Here is an 18,856-nt window from a genome sequence, read left to right as displayed (position 1 = left end):
ACAATCTAGTTTATTTCTATCATAGACTAAAGAATTAGCTATACACATTTTCATAAAATTCTCATGACAATTGAATGTGTAAAATACCATAGATTTATTTACTAACAGATTGTTTGTCTATTTTTATTTTTCGCCAAACTTTGCGCAATATTTTGAAATTTGTAAACAGAATAATAATTAAATTAACAATCAAACTTTCGTGAGACATTATACTAAACTGATATATAAAAACGTCTAAACACTCACGTATATTCGTCCGGTGGCGGCACCGACTAGTTTCGAGTCCATCGGGCCCATCGGGGAGCCCCCGCCACCGGACGTGTTTATATATCAGTTCAGAGTAATAATAAAATCATTTTAAAATTGTCATTCACCGTGTTGCTTAAATATGCCAGAGTATATATTAAATACATATATTGAGTCGACAATCTAGTAGCCAACTAGTATGTTAGATGAACGCAAGAAGACTTTGTCTTGTTGGAAAAAAAAAATGGTTGCAGTTGGAACAATTTGACATCCATCAGTTTTAGCATCATGAGGTGAGCTGCTTAAAGCATTGATTTAAGTGAATGTAACATCTGACTATGCTATAGGCCTTTCAATTTATTTTTATATTTTATTCTAACAGATATAAATGCAATAATCATAAAATACATGAGAAATAGATGAAAGTTCATGAAGATGTTAGTTGTTATCATATTTAAGTTATTGCTTTAATCATCTTATTATATAAATATATTACATAAAAGTTGCTAACGTCTTATTTCAATAATAATTACAAGTGATGATCTGACGTAGTTAAACTTATTCACTGACGATTTAAAACGAAATACAATAAATTTCTAAGTTGAATAAGACTCTGTGTTGTAGCTGAAATGTATGTGTATGGTGTTTTATATTTATTTATGCAGTTGTTATATTCAGTAAATGACATGATGTAGTGTCATCACAGCACATTCATTTATATCTAATGGAAGATTACACAATTATTTTGACACCATATTTATGCATAAATGTTCAAAAAATATGTAAATGTAAAAAAATAAATTAAAATTTCAAAAATTCCATAAAATGAATAACTATAAAATGATGTTAAAATGGCAACTTTGGAGTGGTGTCAAAATGACATCTGGCATATTGGTGTGTATAACGTTATATATGAGAGGATATGTGATGTGAGTACATTGTGATGTATATGAGAAAGCGCAGGCAGCAGGTGAAAGTGTATCAGATAGTATTGAAGACTTTGAAGAAGAAGTTGCTTGATGGTTCGAGTGGTATTCAAGCTTTCATCAATTGACATTGTTTTCCATTGATACCACATAAACTTTATCCATTTTTCCGTGTACGATGAAACGTTAGGCACAGCACTGCGGGGCGGGGCGGGGCTCGGCACTGCGGGGCGCGGCTCGGCCGGCAGTGCGGGGCAGGTAGGGGCGGGGCTCAGCACTGCGGGGCGGGACGCGGCAGCGGGCGCACGAGGTAGAGCTTCTCGCCCTGCTTGTTGGTGTAGATGGGCGCGCGCTGGTAGTGCGCCACCAGCTGGTCCAGCGTGGGGAACTTGCGCTGCCCGATGCAGTACAGGCTGCCCTCCACGTGCACGCGGAAGTGCTTGTTGCGCCCCGGGGCCTTCAGCGACACCGAGTAGTCGCCCACCTGCAACGCGACGAGGTGCAACGGTCAGTATGAAACAAGTGGAGCGAGAGGAGGGTGGAGGTGAGTGCAAGTGTATGTGCGACTGACGTTGGTCTCGGAGTCCCGGATGAGGAAGTCGCCGTCGTGTCCGTGCTGGTCGAGCAGCGTGTCGCAGTGCATGCGGGTGATGGCGCCGTAGTACCAGGCGCGGCCGAGCGGGGCGGGGCCCGCGCCTCCCGCCGCGCCCCCGCTCGCGCCTTTACCGGCGCCGCGCCCGCCCTCGTTCGCCTCGCTGACGACAACATTCATGTTTTTGTTTTAAACGTTTCAAGAGTTAAGAAGACGGAGAGGGACGGAGAGCGACAGAGACCGACCAGTAGGGCTGCGTGAGGTAGTCGGCGAGCTCCTGCAGGTAGTTGCGCGGCACGAGGCCGACCTGTCCGCGCGAGTCGCGGGCGCGGTACCACTCGGGGTCGGAGGGCGGGCGCTCCACGATCTCCAGCCGGTCGCCCTTCTCGAACGACAGCTCCGCCTCGTTGTTGGACGTGAACGAGTACAGCGCCACCTGACACGATGCAACATATCACACATTTAACACTGCAATATTTACCTGTACTGGAGTTGCTGCTCCATTTGTAATTACTCACCACAATGTCGAGGACATTCTCCGCCATTGCGTACGTGTGCACCGGATCTTCATTGTCGCCTTCTTCACTCGTGTAGTTCGATGGAAACCTGAAAGTATGCAATAAAAGAATATAAATCTGGTCGTAATTTTGTGAGAGCAGGTGTTGGAGTTGAGGGCGTATGTAGTGTAACATGTACCGACCATCCCGTGTGTCCCTGGTACTGTCCGCGCCACCAGCCGTCGTTGCTCTTCTCTAGGATGAGTATCCTGGTGCCCTTGGTGAGGGACAGCTCGTCGGGCTGCTGCGCCTGGTAGTTGTACTTGACGACGGCGGTGCCGAGCGCGTCCACGGGCTCCGCGCGCCGCCCGCCCGGCCCCGCGCCGCCCGCGCCCGGGGACTCCGGCCCGCCCCGCACCGGGGAACTATTCGACGGTAAGGTCTTCGAGCCCGAACCCTTTTTCACCTTCTTTTTGATACTGAAAATGTAACATGTTTATTTTAAATAAATACAAATTTTATATCTGTGTCATTTACCATATGAATAACTTCAAAATACGGCGTAGACTCACACTTGGCGACAAATTCACAAATATTTTTGAGTTCCTCCTATCATTTATAAATTAGTTGCATTGTCTAGTGGTATAATTATAGTGTATTGTATGTTTTTATCACTAAATTATGTAAATAATTTAAATAGAATTTGTATAAAATATAATAATATTACATTAATATCTGCAAGTTTGTTGTAGTGGCACGACAGTCGCGCATAATAAATTCTACCTAGAAGACGTTATCGTGCGAGACCAATGCCAGTCGCAACTCGCAACTACCGCTGTGGGCTATGGGCTTTGGGTTGTGGGTTGTGGGCTGTGGGATGTGGGATGGTTCGACAATGAGATAAACTTACATGGGAGCAGATACATTAATAATTGTCACAGTGCTGTCAAACATAACCATGATGTACAAACACACGTCACTTACAAGGAGGCTTGTCACTTTGTTAAAAATGAAGTATACTACTTTATCTAATTGTATATTATTATAAATATTTTAAAAACGTCAACGTGTGAAAATCTACTGTCATTCTAAACTATGCAAACAATTAAAACACAGAGGGTGTATCCAATATGAGGTTACATGCCCTTTGAAATTTGAACCCCATTCTCGGCCCTTAATTAATTGCAGCCGGCGACTGTACTCAAATTGTTTCATTATGCAGCGATATAACAATATGGTACATTTAAATATACATTGGGTTAGTGATACATTGGCGAGAGGTAAATGTTTAGAGTGGTCATTATAAACAAGTCTAAGGAACTGTACATTGTCAAACGAAAAGAGTTACATATCTCAAAGATCTCATACCAGATATAACTCTTTTCATCGGATGATTGGATTTTCGTTGAGCTGTTCCCCGTTATAGGAGCCGCTCGAATAGAAACAATGCATGTATGTTCACCTGTCGAAAAGAGAGGGTTTTTCCTTCTTGACGTAATTGCTGGGCACATAACCGGACTGGCTGCGCGCATTCTGCACGCGCCACCAGTGCTTGGAATCGTCGAGCAGCAGGTAGCGCTCGTTCTTGCGCAGGTCCAGCTCCTGAGCGCCCTGCGCCGCGTAGTCGTACTTCGCCACCACATAGCACACGTCGTCCTGCAATACAATACAACACTTATCAGACTCCATGTAATGATACAGGTAGAGAACACTGAACTCTAATGTTCTCTCGTTTTATTTACACTACGAATATAGCGAGACGACAAAAGTATAACAAAGATATTTAAATTAAACTGTTTTGCTAATTCAAGCAATAACTATAAATGCGGTAATAGATGTTATTGTAACCTAATAACAATGGTGTAAAATAGTAACTTTGACAAATTACCACGACTTTAACAACGCCAGTAACCAGTAATGTTCTATGGCATATAACTTTAGGAAAAGGTAACGTGGATTTGAACGAGGTTTGCATATTTGAAGGCCAACTGCTCACCCACGGTACACGGCTGTAGAGGACTACTTTGTACTTTTGATGGCAATTTATATGAATGAGAGAGCTGCAAATTAAAATTAATGATCTTGAAAGTTAAGTAAAAATTTTGATTTAGAGCTGAATGGATTGGAGCCATGACAACTCGGAAACAATCAGTGGCAAACTACGTAAATGAGTGAACTTAAATTATCTATGGTTGATATAATTATAGAGTATTCTTGCAGTACGAGGAGCGCATCAAGTGCAGAAGGTCGCGGGAGACATCGCGCGGCATTAGGAAGGTCAATCGTCCCAAATTAATCTATTACGGTGTCCGTCCCGACCGTCTTACAGCACTGTCGCTTGCACTCGCGTCTTTAACAATTTTTATTACAATAAGCAGACTAGCGATAAACATATTAAAATTAATTTTTGCCCCGAAAGTAAGCATTCCTGTATAAATAGGGATATAACATTAGATGATGGCTAGAATCTCCGAGGCGAATACTCAATACGTTCCAACTATTGAGATTTTCGGTAAATTTAGAAACGATTTCTTTTTACTCTTGATTTCTCTCAGGAAGAATACGAAAGATAGAATTTAATCAGTACAAACCGGTTGTGATATGAATCTCTGTTATAGACAAGATTACTAACAATATTTCACCTTCATAAAAACATGAATACACTAAAATTAAAAAATGTATCGGAGATATTTTAGAACAAGCTTTTTGAAGACGAGATAACGGAGCATAAAGTTTGAATTTCGCGATGTTGACGTAGTCATCGTTCCAGTAACGGCATCATAGGCCACAGTCAAAAAATAGCCACATCCGGCGTCGCGCAGTAGACGGCGACTCGTAACCCACCAGGAAACAACAATTAACATTATACGAGCGCTTATAAAATATTTCACACGATCAGTCCGCGACTGGAGCAGATCCAGAAGGAATTATGAAAACAATTATTTCTAGAATTTTCATTACCATAATCTCGATGAACTCAACACCAATTTATTGGTTCTTGCACCATTTTATACTGTGTGTAATAAGTACCTAGCGACGATTTGAGCGTAAAGTAGAGGTCGGAATAATATTATAGAACGATCTAGTTGCTTGTCAGGAATACGCATAATTTTGACCTGTTCCCTTCGATACTAGTTCCGAAAAAGAAAGGTAACTAAAAATGCAGTAAGTTTATCAAATTTTCCTTATTGAGGAATAATTAATTATTCTTATATAATTTACAACGAAGCGGCGCGCAGTGAAATCGCTCCCGAAGGCCGCAATCAATGAGCGTAGTTACAATATGCACAAAATAAACGCCTCATGATATCAATATAAAATACATATTACGTATAGGTAGAGTATGATATAAGAATGGAGGCGATAACGGTTGCACGATACACTTACGATCTTTTAATCAAAGTTTGAAATTTCCTTCGATATTTACATCTTAAAATTCTAAAATCGATTTCCAGACAAGTAAAAGAGTACTTTTGAAGAAGTTTCATCTAAAAATATTTTTTCCCAGCTCACATAGTTCGTCTATTAATTTAGAGCTGTGCAAAAAAACAGATGTATTGGTCTCGTCGAGGTGATGACGTAATTGGACTTAGATATATCCTTAATTTTATTCTAGCCTACGAATGAGTAACGCAATTGGATTCAAAACTCATTTTCAATACATTCAATCTGTTATACGAAACATATTGTAGAAATAGGAAAAGGAGAGCTAAATCAAGTTTAGTCATAATACGCCTACGCACAAATATTCGTTGCTTTTGCGATGGTTTTAAAAGTGAAATGTGTATGTGAATGATTTAAAATTCACTTAAAATTCAATAAATTCTCGGACTGAATATCAGTCTGGGTCACGGGCCTGTTTTTTACACAATGTAAACGACGAAGTTTTCTAATGTTTTTTAAATCTTCTGGTATAAATTCGTAAGCCTATGACTGCGTTAATATTAATGACGTAAGTGTTTGCAATTAACCGAGCGCATATCCTTGCGTAGAAGCAAAACAATCGCGACTTAGTGTGCCGTGTCACGCCTACATAGTTAATAATTTAGTATGGCTGGAAAAAATAATCTTGCATAGGAGGAAGATAAATATATCGATATTAATAAATCTCTAGTCAAAAAATTTCAACATGGGAATTTGATTACGGCTTTGCACAGCCTTATTTAAGTCAATTTATTAGTCACTTTCTAATTAAAGCTTCATAGTCCTTTCAATAAACAACATCTAAACATCCATTTGGAGTGCAGTATCAAAAAGTAATTTGGTAGTATTTAATTTATCTAGAAGCACGGCAATGCCCTCACAGAGAATTCAGAGTGACCTGGAAAATCACTTTTAGAGTGTGCACATGGTATAATATTTATGATAGTATGTGTTTTTGTGATTGGACCTAGTTTTGCAATGGTAAAAACAATGTGTTGCCTTGTATTCTTATGTAATTTTCTCATGTCATGTGAATCTAACTTATGTATAGTCTTCATATGTATAACTTTTCATTCCAATATATATAGTGCATCTTTATTTTTATTTTCCTATTTAAAGGGACTGTAAACTTGAGAATTAGGAGAGTAAATTTATAGCTACTTTTAAAGGTTTATTAAATTTATTTCTAGGTAACAACCAAGGAACCACTTTTATCAATTAAAATCAGTCCAGAGGTAGCAGTTATTAATAAGTTTTTAAAGAGACCAATTAAAAAAATTAATAAATATTTGGTTATATATCATAGTTTGGCAATATGATCAACAGGAAAATAATAGATCAATTAAATTTACATTACTAAAACAAAATAAGCACAAGATTCTTCATTCATGCCAATGGATAACAAGTCCAAGGTTCTATTTCACAAGTAGATCTCTGCAAAGATTATACTAGTTCCTTTATGCTACTACACTATACTAATGCCTCATTGCCTTTATTTTCCATTTTATTTTCACAAAATTAGATTTGCAAATTATGTACAACTAGTTTTTAAAACATTGTATTAACAGATTTTTTCAACAATTTATCAGTAGAATTCTAAACAAACAAAGGTGGCTCAATTCTCCAAGTTAGCGATGGTTGACTAACAACATACAGGACAATACTTTGGGCATGTCACTAAGCTATATAAAAACTGCTAAATCTCTCAATTATGTTCGTCCAATGTTGGCACCGGATGTACATATGTGTTTTAGTCACTTTTATATAAGTTTGTGATAATGTCACACAAAAGTTTGAATAGTTTAATGGCATGACACTGATCCAAAAAATATTTTTACGCAGTATGAAAAAAGTGTGTAGCAGATATTATATGAGGAGTGTACACCAGTGATCAGTCAAAAAAAAATGTATGAAAACATATAGTCATCCTGTTTGATTTCAAAATAACAGAGAGTGTAATCTCACTGTATAATACCGAGTACACAAAGTGATTGATAGATGTTTGTATCACAATTACGTTAAAGTTGTACTTACTAGATTTAAACTCTTATGGCATCTCATGGTTTTGTGTTAACCAATATTTTGAAGATAGGTACATAAATTCTATCTACATTCTATCTCAATTTTAAACATACTTAATAAATTGATAAGATTTCTCTACTGTCCTGGATTGAGACATAGGACAGAAGGAAAATCATCTCAAAACTTTAACTTAGTCCAAAGTATAAAGCAAATGCGATATGGCCAGTCCAATAGGATTGCGGACCAAGATGAAATATATTTTGTTGATGCACATCTAGTCATTGAACTGAATTTAAGACAGGCATTGTATATCCTATTGAGCATTTACAATAACACAGTACAATTCATGACTCACAATAACAATGATAGCAACTTAATATTCAATTTTATTATATTTTGTACAGCCCACCTGCCATTACTTACTTAACATAGTTATGATACTTGTAATTTCAATTAATACATATATTTCAATGTTTATGGATTGATGTAATTATATTACGTTTTTCGTTCTTAATTTTAATTGGTGTATAAATGTAAACCATACATACATGGTCAAAAGTTTTAGAAGGCAGCATGATAGATATCTAGTATTATTTTAATTTGCAGTTTTAGAGATGTTACCTGAGCATTCTTCCCGTGCCTAGCATTAGCCATGGCGTGCGGCGCCGGCAGCGGCTTGTTCGCCCACACCGAGTCAGCGGCGCGCACCGACCGCGTCTCCAGCATGACCCCCCCTGGGACCCCTGGCGCCGCACCCCGACCGCTGGCTCACTGTTCCATCGCGAACCTGCACTGCACTGCACTGCACCGCAATGCACCACAACACTGATTCTCGTCGTTTGCACTCGAATACGTACTACCGGCACAAGAACCTTTCAGGAACTCACAACACTTATTGTCAAACGTGCGAAAATCCGATCGAAAGCTATTTAGCGAGCAGCGGATAGATGTGCATGGGGATTGATCACTTCGACACTTGCATCTAATTATTTATCACTTAATTATTAATGCAGTCGCTTTATTTACAAAGTATTATAAAATAATAGTATAATTCTTTCAGAATATCGGTACATTTGTGAATTTTATATAAATTTCACATTACTCGGTGGGGCCGCGACGAATCAATAGACAAAAGAAAGGATTTATTTTTATTAGTACTCGAACCATAGACAATATTGTGAACCGGTCCAAGAAAAATAAGTTTCGCATTTTTTAAGTTTTTCGATAAGTGCATGTAATTATTATGATAAATTCACCGAAGATTTCAGTTGTTTTGATTTCTTCGAAGCTGTAGACATTTTGTTTCTTCAACAAAGACATTTGCAGTCTAATTTTAATCTGTACTTGTCACGTCTACTAGTTACTGATTACGTTTTCTTCGACATTTTGTTGGGTTTTCGCTCAATTTTTCATTTTGAAATCCTCAAAGTCTCAATGGTTTCCTAAAACAAATAAATAGTAAGAATGTCTGATTCGGAAGGGAGTAATTTTTCAGGCAGTGGCTCAGACGCGGCCAGTGTCGTATCTAATAGATCTCGTAGAAGCGCTGCATCAAATCGCTCTATATCCCGATCGCGGTCGCGATCACGCTCTGGAAGTCGGAGTCCTTCCCGGAGTCCCTCTAGATCACGCTCGAGGTCGCGCTCCCGTTCCCGATCTAGGTACATAGTTTTAAATTGTAAATTGTCAAAATGCCAACTCGTAATGTTGGACGAAGTTATGCTGTGACCTCATGATGCTAAACATTTACCAGAAGCCGTTCCGCTGCATCCGATGCCAGTCGCAACAGAGATGATGAAGCTAAGGAAGCGTCAGGCGATGAAGATGTCGAGGTAAATTTAATTAATGTGTTTAATTGTAGTATGGTTTCTCACAAGCCCTATTTGTTATTTGCTTATTTATTGCTGTATAGATTGGTTGTCTTTAGGAGTATAATGTAATAATCATGTCATAATTAAATATTGTAATTTTGTAAGTTGTTTTTTTGCGAAGTGAATGTACTGATATTTAAAACTGGTATGTAAAATTTAGGTTATAATTTGATCACACTATTGCCAGTGGTTCCCACAAATGTGCAAGAAAAAAAATTGTAGTTTTATTTTTATAGGATGAACAGGAGCCTGAAGGTGAGGATCTGGTAGACTCTGAAGAATATGATGAAGATGAGGAAGAAGAAAGACGAAGAAAGAAGCGAAAGAAGGACAGTCGGTATGGCGGGTTCATCATTGATGAGGCTGAGGTAATTTATACTATTTTGAAGAAATAGCAAAAAAAAATAGTTTTTAAATAAGTACTTTGATGACATATTTGTGACAGGTGGATGACGAAGTTGATGAAGATGATGAATGGGAAGAGGGCGCTCAGGAAATGGGCATCGTGGGGAATGAAGTGGATGAAATTGGCCCCACAGCTCGAGAAATCGAGGGTCGTCGCCGTGGGACCAATCTGTGGGACTCGCAAAAAGAAGAGGAGATTGAAGAATATTTAAGGAACAAATATGCCGACGAGTCTGCTGCATTGCGACACTTTGGTGAAGGTGGTGAGGAAATGTCAGATGAAATCACCCAGCAGACCCTCTTGCCGGGAATCAAAGATCCAAACCTGTGGATGGTGAAATGTCATATTGGTGAAGAAAAGGCAACAGTTTTACTGCTAATGAGAAAGTTTATTGCATATAAAAATTCAGAAGAGCCTTTCCAGATTAAATCAGTTGTTGCTCCGGAAGGTGTTAAAGGCTATGTGTACATAGAAGCTTACAAACAAACGCATGTTAAAGCCATTATAAACAATGTTAGTGCTTTAAAAATTGGCACGTGGAAACAAGACATGGTGCCAATTAAAGAGATGACGGATGTTCTGAGAGTGGTCAAAGAACAGTCCGGTTTAAAACCAAAGCAATGGGTCAGATTAAAGAGAGGATTGTACAAAGATGACATAGCTCAAGTAGATTACGTAGATCTAGCTCAAAATCAAGTTCATTTGAAGTTGCTACCGAGAATAGATTACACACGACTTAGAGGTGCTCTGAGAACAGTGCAGAGTGAAAGCGAAGCGGCGAAACGAAAAAAGAAGCGTCGTCCGGCCGCGAAGCCTTTCGATCCAGAAGCGATCCGCGCTATCGGTGGCGAGGTCACCTCCGACGGTGACTTCCTTATATTTGAGGGTAATAGATATTCAAGAAAGGGCTTTTTGTACAAGAATTTTACCATGTCAGCCATCTTGGCGGAGGGCGTCAAGCCATCGCTAACGGAGTTGGAAAGATTCGAGGAACAACCGGAGGGTATCGACATAGAACTGGCGGCGCCGGCCAAAGACGATCCAACAAGCTTGCATTCATTTTCGATGGGCGATAACGTCGAGGTGTGTTCCGGGGATCTCGCAAACTTACAAGCCAAGATCATCGCTATAGACGGGTCCATGATCACGGTGATGCCAAAACATGACGCCCTGAAAGATCCCCTCGTGTTCAAGCCGAACGAGCTGAGGAAGTATTTCAAGCAGGGTGACCACGTGAAGGTGTTGGCGGGCCGCTACGAGGGAGATACGGGGCTCATAGTCAGGGTGGAGCCGCACAGGGTCGTGCTAGTGTCGGACTTGACCATGCACGAGCTGGAGGTGCTGCCCAGAGATCTCCAGCTGTGCTCGGACATGGCGACCGGCGTGGATTCTCTGGGTCAGTTCCAGTGGGGCGACATGGTCCAGCTGGATCCGCAGACCGTGGGCGTCATCGTCAGGCTAGAAAAGGAAAATTTCCACGTTCTAGGTATGCAAGGAAAAGTGATAGAGTGCAAACCTCAAGCGTTGCAGAAACGTCGCGAGAACAGATTCACGACGGCGCTCGACTCCGAGCACAACTCTATCCAGAAGAAGGACATCGTGAAGGTGATAGACGGACCTCACGCCGGCCGCGAGGGCGAGATCAAGCACCTGTACCGTAACTTCGCCTTCCTGCAGTCGCGCATGTACCTCGACAACGGCGGCATCTTCGTCTGCAAGACGCGTCATCTGCAGCTGGCGGGCGGGGCCAAGGGTGCGGGCGTCGCCAACGCCCTCGCGCTCGGCTTCATGTCCCCGCGCATTCAGTCCCCCATGCACCCCTCGGCGCGCGGCGGAGGCGGCGGCGGACGCGGGGGGCGAGGCCGCGGAGGCCGGGGCGCCGTCGCCCGCGACCGCGAGCTGCTCGGCCTCACCATCAAGATCACCGGCGGACCCTACAAGGGTAACGTGGGCATCGTGAAGGACGCCACGGGCAGCACCGCGCGCGTCGAGCTGCACACCATGTGCCAGACGATCTCCGTGGACCGCGGGCACATCGCGCCGGCGGGCGGCGGCGCGCGCGGCGGCGCCTCCAGCTACTCGCGCACGCCGGTGCGCATGACCGGCTCGCACACGCCCACGTACCGCGAGACCGGCATCAAGACGCCGATGCACGGCTCCCAGACGCCCATCTACGAGTCCGGCGCGCGCACGCCGCACTACGGCTCCGCCACGCCGTCGCACGAGGGCGGGCGCACGCCGGCGCACGGCGTGTGGGACCCCACGGTGTCGGCGACGCCCGCGCGCCCCGACTTCGAGTTCGAGGAGAGCGCGGGCCCGGCGTACGAGTCGAGCTCGTACGGGCAGGGCCCCTTCACGCCGCAGACTCCGGGCACCATGTACGGCTCCGACCACTCGTACAGCCCGTACCGGCCGAGCCCCAGCCCGGCCGGCTTCCCCGCGGGCTACCTGGGCGCGCCCAGCCCCGCCGATTACTCGCCCAGCTCGCCGGCGTACGCGCCCGCCACGCCCGCCGCGCCCGGCACACCCGCGCCCGCGCCCGACTGGCACACCACCGACCTCGAGGTAATGTCTCTCTTCCCCGCGCTGATGCAGCAGCTCTCCCTGTGCGTGTAGTACTGTACCGAGTGTGCGTGTGCGTGTGCGTGGTGTTGCAGGTGCGCGTGACCGGTCTGGCGGAGGAGGCGCTGCGCGGGCAGGCGGGCGTGGTGCGCGCGGTGTCGGGCGGCGCGTGCAGCGTCTTCCTGCCGCACGACGACCGCGTGGTGACGCTGCCCGCCGCGCACCTCGCGCCCCTCGTGCCGCAGTCCGGCGACAGGGTCAAGGTAGCGGCGTCCTCTCTTACTCCGATTCTTCAATGTTTGTGGAGTTGTTTAGCTTACAATTGTGCGCACACCAGGTGATCGCGGGCGAGGACCGGGAGGCGGTGGGGCAGCTGATCTCCATCGAGAACCAGGAGGGCGTCGTCAAGTTCGGCTCTGACGACATCAAGATCATGCAGCTGCGGCACCTCTGCAAGATGAGCGCCGCGTAGTGCGGGGCCGCGGACTCGCCGCACAGAGACCAAACTCCTATTGTTGCAGTCTTGTAATGTACACACGTACATTGATAACTCTCTCTATGAATTCACCATCTCCAGATTAAAAATGGTAAAGACAGGAACAAAACTCATACTCGTAATTTCCTTCCTCTCTGTTAGTTCGCGTCCCTTTTATACTCGTACTCGATACCTAATTTTAAAATAAACTGAATCAACTGACAAATAATTTTCTATAATCATAATGTAATAGTTATTTTTTAACGTATTTCTGTTCAACATTTATTATCTTAAGTTTAATCGTATTGTATTATTTTTGCTATGTTAACGGAAGCAAAGAAAATTTATGAGTATGGTTTGGGCTTATTTTATGGAAAAATAAAATGACTGCAACATAAGAGCAGTATTACTTGTTATTCATCATGTATCTGGGCAGAGATGGCCGCTGGTGAACGGTGAACGATCTTGTATTCTTGTATAAATAAATATACGAGGATACAAAATGGTTGCTATGATGGGAAACTTTTGAATGCGTTGTAATTTCACCATCATCCAAGGAATGCTGTGAACATTGAACATTTCACTGATATAACAATTGTTTATATAATTTGTCCTTTGCTTTGACACAGTGGTCTGATTTAGTTTATTTATAACAATGTAAACACTTTATCGAAGTATAATTGGGTAAAGTTATATCGACGTGGTAATTGTAACTTGTTTATATTTACCTAAATAAAGTCTTACTTTTATATTTTACGTTTCATTTATCATTTTAAACTCGACCAGTCGTGTAAATAAGAGACAGAGTTGATTTTATTAACATTTATTGAATAAATAATACAAAATTGGTTTTCGGATCCATTTTTTTTTATTAATTTCAAATGCAAACTAAAAATGAGCAACAAACTCCCGCTAATTTTGTGAAACGTCGATTAGAGACATGTCACATACAATACAATGTTTCAGACGACACAATCAAATACATTTCAACTTGCATTGAAACTTTCAAACATAATAACGAATACACAATTTATCAAATGTCGCGGAAGCAAATGACTAAAACTTCCCGTGGAAGTTAAACTTTATATTATACATTTCCCAAAATTTTATATAGCAATTACATCAAAGTACAGTTTGACATCGAGGAATATTTTATAACATTTCAGAGAGAGTTAATGTCTTTATAAAATCGGGTACATTGTATAGTTTAAATGCTTAAGAAAATGCGCCCAAAGAAATACAGAAATGCCAAGAAAAATAAATACAATATACAACTAATCAACAAGCTTAATCCGCCTCGACTTTACACCTAGCCATTTGTTACTGCGCCCAGAGCAGTGCGGGGAGACATCTCTGCCCGTCCTCTATGTGACGAGTGTCTCCCCGCACTGAACCTCGGCTTCAACGACCCGCGGCCGGCGCTACACCAATATAATTACAATGTGAAAGTAAATCCCCGATCCCCTAAGTACTATACACTTAACTTACTTTAAATGGGTCCTTGTTAGCTCGGTCACGCGCTTTGAGGAACTCAACAACAAAATCAATTTATAAAAACTATAATTAAATACTAACGTTTTTTAATTTTTTTTAAAAGTGTTGATTACTAGTAACGGTGCGACCGAGCCGCTGCACTCGCTTTCTTATACAAAATGAAACATGTCGCCTCCGCTTCCTTAAACTAGACATTTGAAACAGTAGGCCAATATTTACAGCTTGTTCGGTACATCAGTACATCAGTACATTACAACTCGTCACCTCCGTTACATCTTCATTACACTAAATATTTATATAACTTATTGTAAGGAATCGTGCTCAAGTTGTTGCCGCGAGATGAACTCAGATCTTTATTACTATTACTTTAACGTTTATTTATAATAAAAGGTAAATCTCAATGAATTGTGACAAGACACGCAACTCGTCCCCGAGCATCCGTCTCGCTCACAATCACAAAACACTACAATTTTAAATGTTTACATATAAATAATTATGTACAGGAGCTTATACATTTTTAAAATAGAAACTTAGAACCGATCGAATCTCAGACGAACTTTATTGATAACAATTTTGACAAGAACGTTTGATTCCCTCACGATACACAATTTTAACATATTCGCTATTGAATGCTTAATGCACAATATACACATCATCCTGCAAACATCACGACTAAACATTGTCCCGATGGACTTTCATAATTTACATACAAAATACATCTTCTACAGACGAACCGACGCCAAAATACTAATTAAAAATAATCATTTTAATAATTTCACAAAAGCGATCGTAAACGTGCGACGCGCCAACGTTGGCTTCTTCTACATATATCGATTTTATTTAGAAATATTCACTAAAGAGGTCGATATCGAATGGAGATCAGTGCCGGCGTCAGGGCTGACAGTAAAACTGGCACTTTTGGAGATAATATTTATAGAAATCGACTCGATTAAATTTACTTTGTAGATAAACATCGACACATCGACAACATGACCCGCTTTACAATCAATCGACGAGAACTGTTAAGTAGCGGCGACCTCGTCTCCCGTCTCCCGTCTCCCATCTCCCCGCTCTCTACACCTTCACATACAACATATATTTCGAGAGAATATGTCACATTTTGAATTTTGAGGATTGTTCAAATTTACACATGCGCTACAAGATTTGTTTAAATATTTTATAATATTTGAGTTAAGATGTTGTATGTGAGGTGTGGGTGTGGGTGTGGGCGTGGGTGCTGAGGTGCACTCAGGAGGCGTACATGCGCTTGATGTCGTCCTTGTAGCGCTCCTGGATGTCTTTCCGCTTGATCTTGAAGGCGGCGGTGACGAGCCCCATGTCGGGGGACCACACCTCCGTGCACAGCTTCACCGCCGCCGGCACCTCGAACTTCTCCAGTCCGCCTGCAACGCATACAAATGTTATACACTTCAATCGCACTTCACAAAATTTAAAACATTCTAGAGCATGCTGCGATTTAAATTTAATCTTATTTTTTTATATTCCGCTCGTTCCGTATGTATAGAAGGTAGAAAAGGAGGTGTGACGTACATTTGCGTGCGTGGTCCGCGAGCTCGCGCACGACGGCTTGCTCGAGCGCGGGGTCGGCGTACATGTCCGCGAGCGCGGCGGGGGAGTCGGGCGTGTCGGGCGCGAGGGGCCGGCCCAGGCGCGCCGCCAGCTCGGCCAGCAAGCGCGGCTGCGGCACCACCAGCGCCACCGTGTACGTCTTGCTGCTGTCGCCGTACACGCAGATGTTCTCCACCAGCGGGCACGTCTTCAGCTCCGCCTCCACCTTGCCCAGCGAGACGTACTCGCCCGCCTGCAGCTTCACCAGGTCCTTCTTGCGGTCGATGATCCTGATGCAGCCGTCGTGGTGCAGCTCGGCGATGTCGCCGGAGCGGAACCAGCGGCGGCCGTCCATCTCGAGGAACTCGTCGCGCGTCTTCTCCGGGTTGCGGTAGTAGCCCTCGGCGACGCTCTCGCCGCCGACGACGACCTCGCCCCGGGGGTAGGGCTTGTCGGCGACGCGGTAGTGGCCCTCCTCCCAGTCGACGAGGCGCAGGTCGACGCCGGTGGCGGGGGCGCCGACGCGGCCGGTGGAGGTGTCGTGCGGGCACATGACGGTGGCGCAGGAGGTGGTCTCGGTGAGGCCGTAGCCGACGACGACGTCGCAGCAGAGACAGAGACGCACCTGGGCGTGCGTGTCGGGCGCGAGGGGGGCGCCGCCGGAGATGGCGAGGCGCAGACGTCCGCCCAGCAGGCGGCGCACGCGCGCGAACACGACGCGGTCCAGCAGCGGCGTGCCGTACCCGCGCCGCCCCCACCGCAGCTTGTACATGTACGCCCACTTGAAGAACGCCGCCGCGAACGCGCCGCTGTTCGCCACGCGCTCCGTTATGCCCTTGCTGATGCGGTCCATTATCAGCTGCATCAGAAATATGCACACACGCATAACGTTACTTACCTATTCTATTGACAGACAAGAGAGATGTAAAAGTATATACTGACCGGCACGGAGGTGATGCAGGTGGGCTTGAGAATGGTGGCGTCGCCCATGGTGCCCTTCATGATCTTGCTGGAGGTGTCCAGCATCGTCAGCGGCGTCGAGTACCCGATCGGCACGCCTGCACACACATACACTTACAATTAACTGCAAGTCACGTCAAAAATGTAAATGTGTGATGAACGCTATCGGATTGAGGATGAGGTATGAGGTGGTGGTGGTGGTGGTGGTGGTGTATGTGTACCGGCGAGTATGCAGACGTTCTCGGCGAGCAGCTCAAAGACGTGTGCGAGGGGCAGGAAGCCCATGAGCACGTCTCCCTTGGCCACGGGGATGGCGTCCGCGAAGGCCTTCAGCGTGGCCACCATGTTGCGGTGGGAGAGCACCACGCCCTTGGGCACGCCCGTGGAGCCCGACGTGTACATGATGATGGCGGTGTCTGCCGGGGAGGGCGGCACTGACTCTGCAACGTCACGTCACAACATTCAAACTCTCCTCCACATGTTTACATATTTGGTAGCCTCTAAACGCGTTATCTTAGTGACGTAAGATTATTTAGAGTTTTCAGTTTTCTACAAAAACCTACCGATCTTGGACTGCGCGCCCTTGGCGACGACCTCCTTGTACCCGTAGATCTTGATGCCCTCCTTGTAGCCCTCGCGGTCGGTGGTCTTGAGCTGGTCCTCCATGAAGATGATGGTGTTCACCTTGGGCGTCTTGGCCAGGATCTTCTTGAACTTGGGCAGCAGGTCGTGCGTCGTGATCACCGTGGATACTTCCGTCTCGTTGATGCCGTGCGCGATCGCCTCGTCGCCGAGGGTCGCATAGATTGTTACCACTGGAAATGAGAGCGAGGTTGTTACAGTAGACCGAGATTATCTCCCATTGGGTCCGGTAACGCTTTGCGCGTGTAAGTCAGTGCGGTTACCCGGTATGCTCTGCTTGAAGCAGCCGTGCGCGGCGATCATCCACTCGGCGCGGGTCTCGGCGAACATGACGACGTTGGTGCGCGGCGCACAGCCCAGCTCGCGCAGCCCCAGTGCGAACTGGCGCGCCTCCGCCTCCACCGCACTGAACGACCGCCACACGAACTCGCCCATCTTGAACTGAACCGCACACGTGTGTCTCAAGTTTGACCTAATATTCGGAATCTTGGGGGATGGCTTCTATTGAGGTGATATTGTATAAACGTTCGGCTATGCGGTGGTTTACCTTTTTGAAGACTCGTCCGTTAGGCTGGAGCTCGTCGCGCTCGCCGAGCACGGTGCGGGTGCCGAGACAGGGGCGCTGCGCCCAGCGCTGTGCGGCGGCGCGCAGCATGGCCTCCATGGTGGTGACGCCGTCGCGCACCAGCCGCAGATGTATTTCGCTCGGCTCCGACACCGAGCGCACCGTCACGCTCGTCGGCGTCGACTCTATCACGCGCGCCTGCACATACACTCAAACATGGATATCTCAACCGGACAGAGGCGCTGATGTCGCGGCAGAATATTTATAAAACCCACTTAGACTTACAAAATGACATAAAAGTAAAAAAAAAGTAACAGATACAGTACAATGAGAACGTGCGTCAAAATGTTAACATTGCCAGGGGAGCGCTGTAAGCTATCATAATTTAGTTTGACCTTGTCAATCTATAGGTAAATCATCAATGTCACTATCGTATCGTTGAATGCGGGAATGATGATATTTGTTTACCTATTAACGTATTTTGATAAGAGATAACAAATAAAATATCCACTACAGAGAATAATCATACAATTGAATTTAGAGATAGGCAATGATTAATGATCCTATTAAAATTACATAAATCACAGCCGAGCGTCAGGAAAAATT

The 18,856-nt window shown here is 44.4% G+C and overlaps 3 protein-coding genes across 3 annotated transcripts in view; 1 reads left to right on the top strand and 2 right to left on the bottom strand.

The window, feature by feature from the left end:
* Positions 1-583: 583 nt before the first annotated feature.
* Positions 584-8,826, bottom strand: dock (SH2/SH3 adaptor protein dock). Its single transcript, XM_013323308.1, has 7 exons — positions 8,328-8,826; positions 3,724-3,917; positions 2,465-2,740; positions 2,283-2,370; positions 2,010-2,200; positions 1,744-1,927; positions 584-1,656 (listed from the first exon to the last, which is right to left on the bottom strand). The coding sequence occupies exons 1-7, from the start codon at positions 8,430-8,432 to the stop codon at positions 1,444-1,446; spliced, it is 1,251 nt and encodes a 416-aa protein (XP_013178762.1). The 5' UTR covers positions 8,433-8,826; the 3' UTR covers positions 584-1,443.
* Positions 8,827-8,980: 154 nt separating this feature from the next.
* Spt5 (Transcription elongation factor subunit Spt5) lies at positions 8,981-13,504 on the top strand (the record flags this gene model as incomplete). The annotated part of the gene is given in 6 exon segments (XM_013323307.1): positions 8,981-9,367; positions 9,460-9,538; positions 9,814-9,945; positions 10,023-12,548; positions 12,641-12,808; positions 12,883-13,504. Coding segments are annotated over 6 exon segments (3,237 nt in total). The 5' UTR covers positions 8,981-9,170.
* Positions 13,505-14,604: 1,100 nt separating this feature from the next.
* Positions 14,605-18,856, bottom strand: part of Acsl (Acyl-CoA synthetase long-chain) — a 6,346-nt gene continuing 2,094 nt past the window's right edge. Inside the window, exons 2-8 of the mRNA XM_013323269.1 lie at positions 18,233-18,448; positions 17,949-18,126; positions 17,607-17,858; positions 17,265-17,483; positions 17,026-17,141; positions 16,066-16,942; positions 14,605-15,917 (exon numbers count right to left, since the gene is read on the bottom strand). Of these exons, the coding sequence (XP_013178723.1) occupies positions 15,763-15,917; positions 16,066-16,942; positions 17,026-17,141; positions 17,265-17,483; positions 17,607-17,858; positions 17,949-18,126; positions 18,233-18,448 (2,013 nt within the window). The 3' untranslated portion in view covers positions 14,605-15,762. The remainder of the gene's footprint in view (positions 15,918-16,065; positions 16,943-17,025; positions 17,142-17,264; positions 17,484-17,606; positions 17,859-17,948; positions 18,127-18,232; positions 18,449-18,856) is intronic.

The sequence above is a fragment of the Papilio xuthus genome, unplaced genomic scaffold, assembly GCF_000836235.2.
Source record: "Papilio xuthus unplaced genomic scaffold, Pxut_1.1 DF825752.1, whole genome shotgun sequence".
NCBI lineage: Eukaryota > Metazoa > Arthropoda > Insecta > Lepidoptera > Papilionidae > Papilio > Papilio xuthus.
Note: the sequence above shows the minus strand (reverse complement) of the source record. Positions and strands in the feature narration are given on the sequence as shown.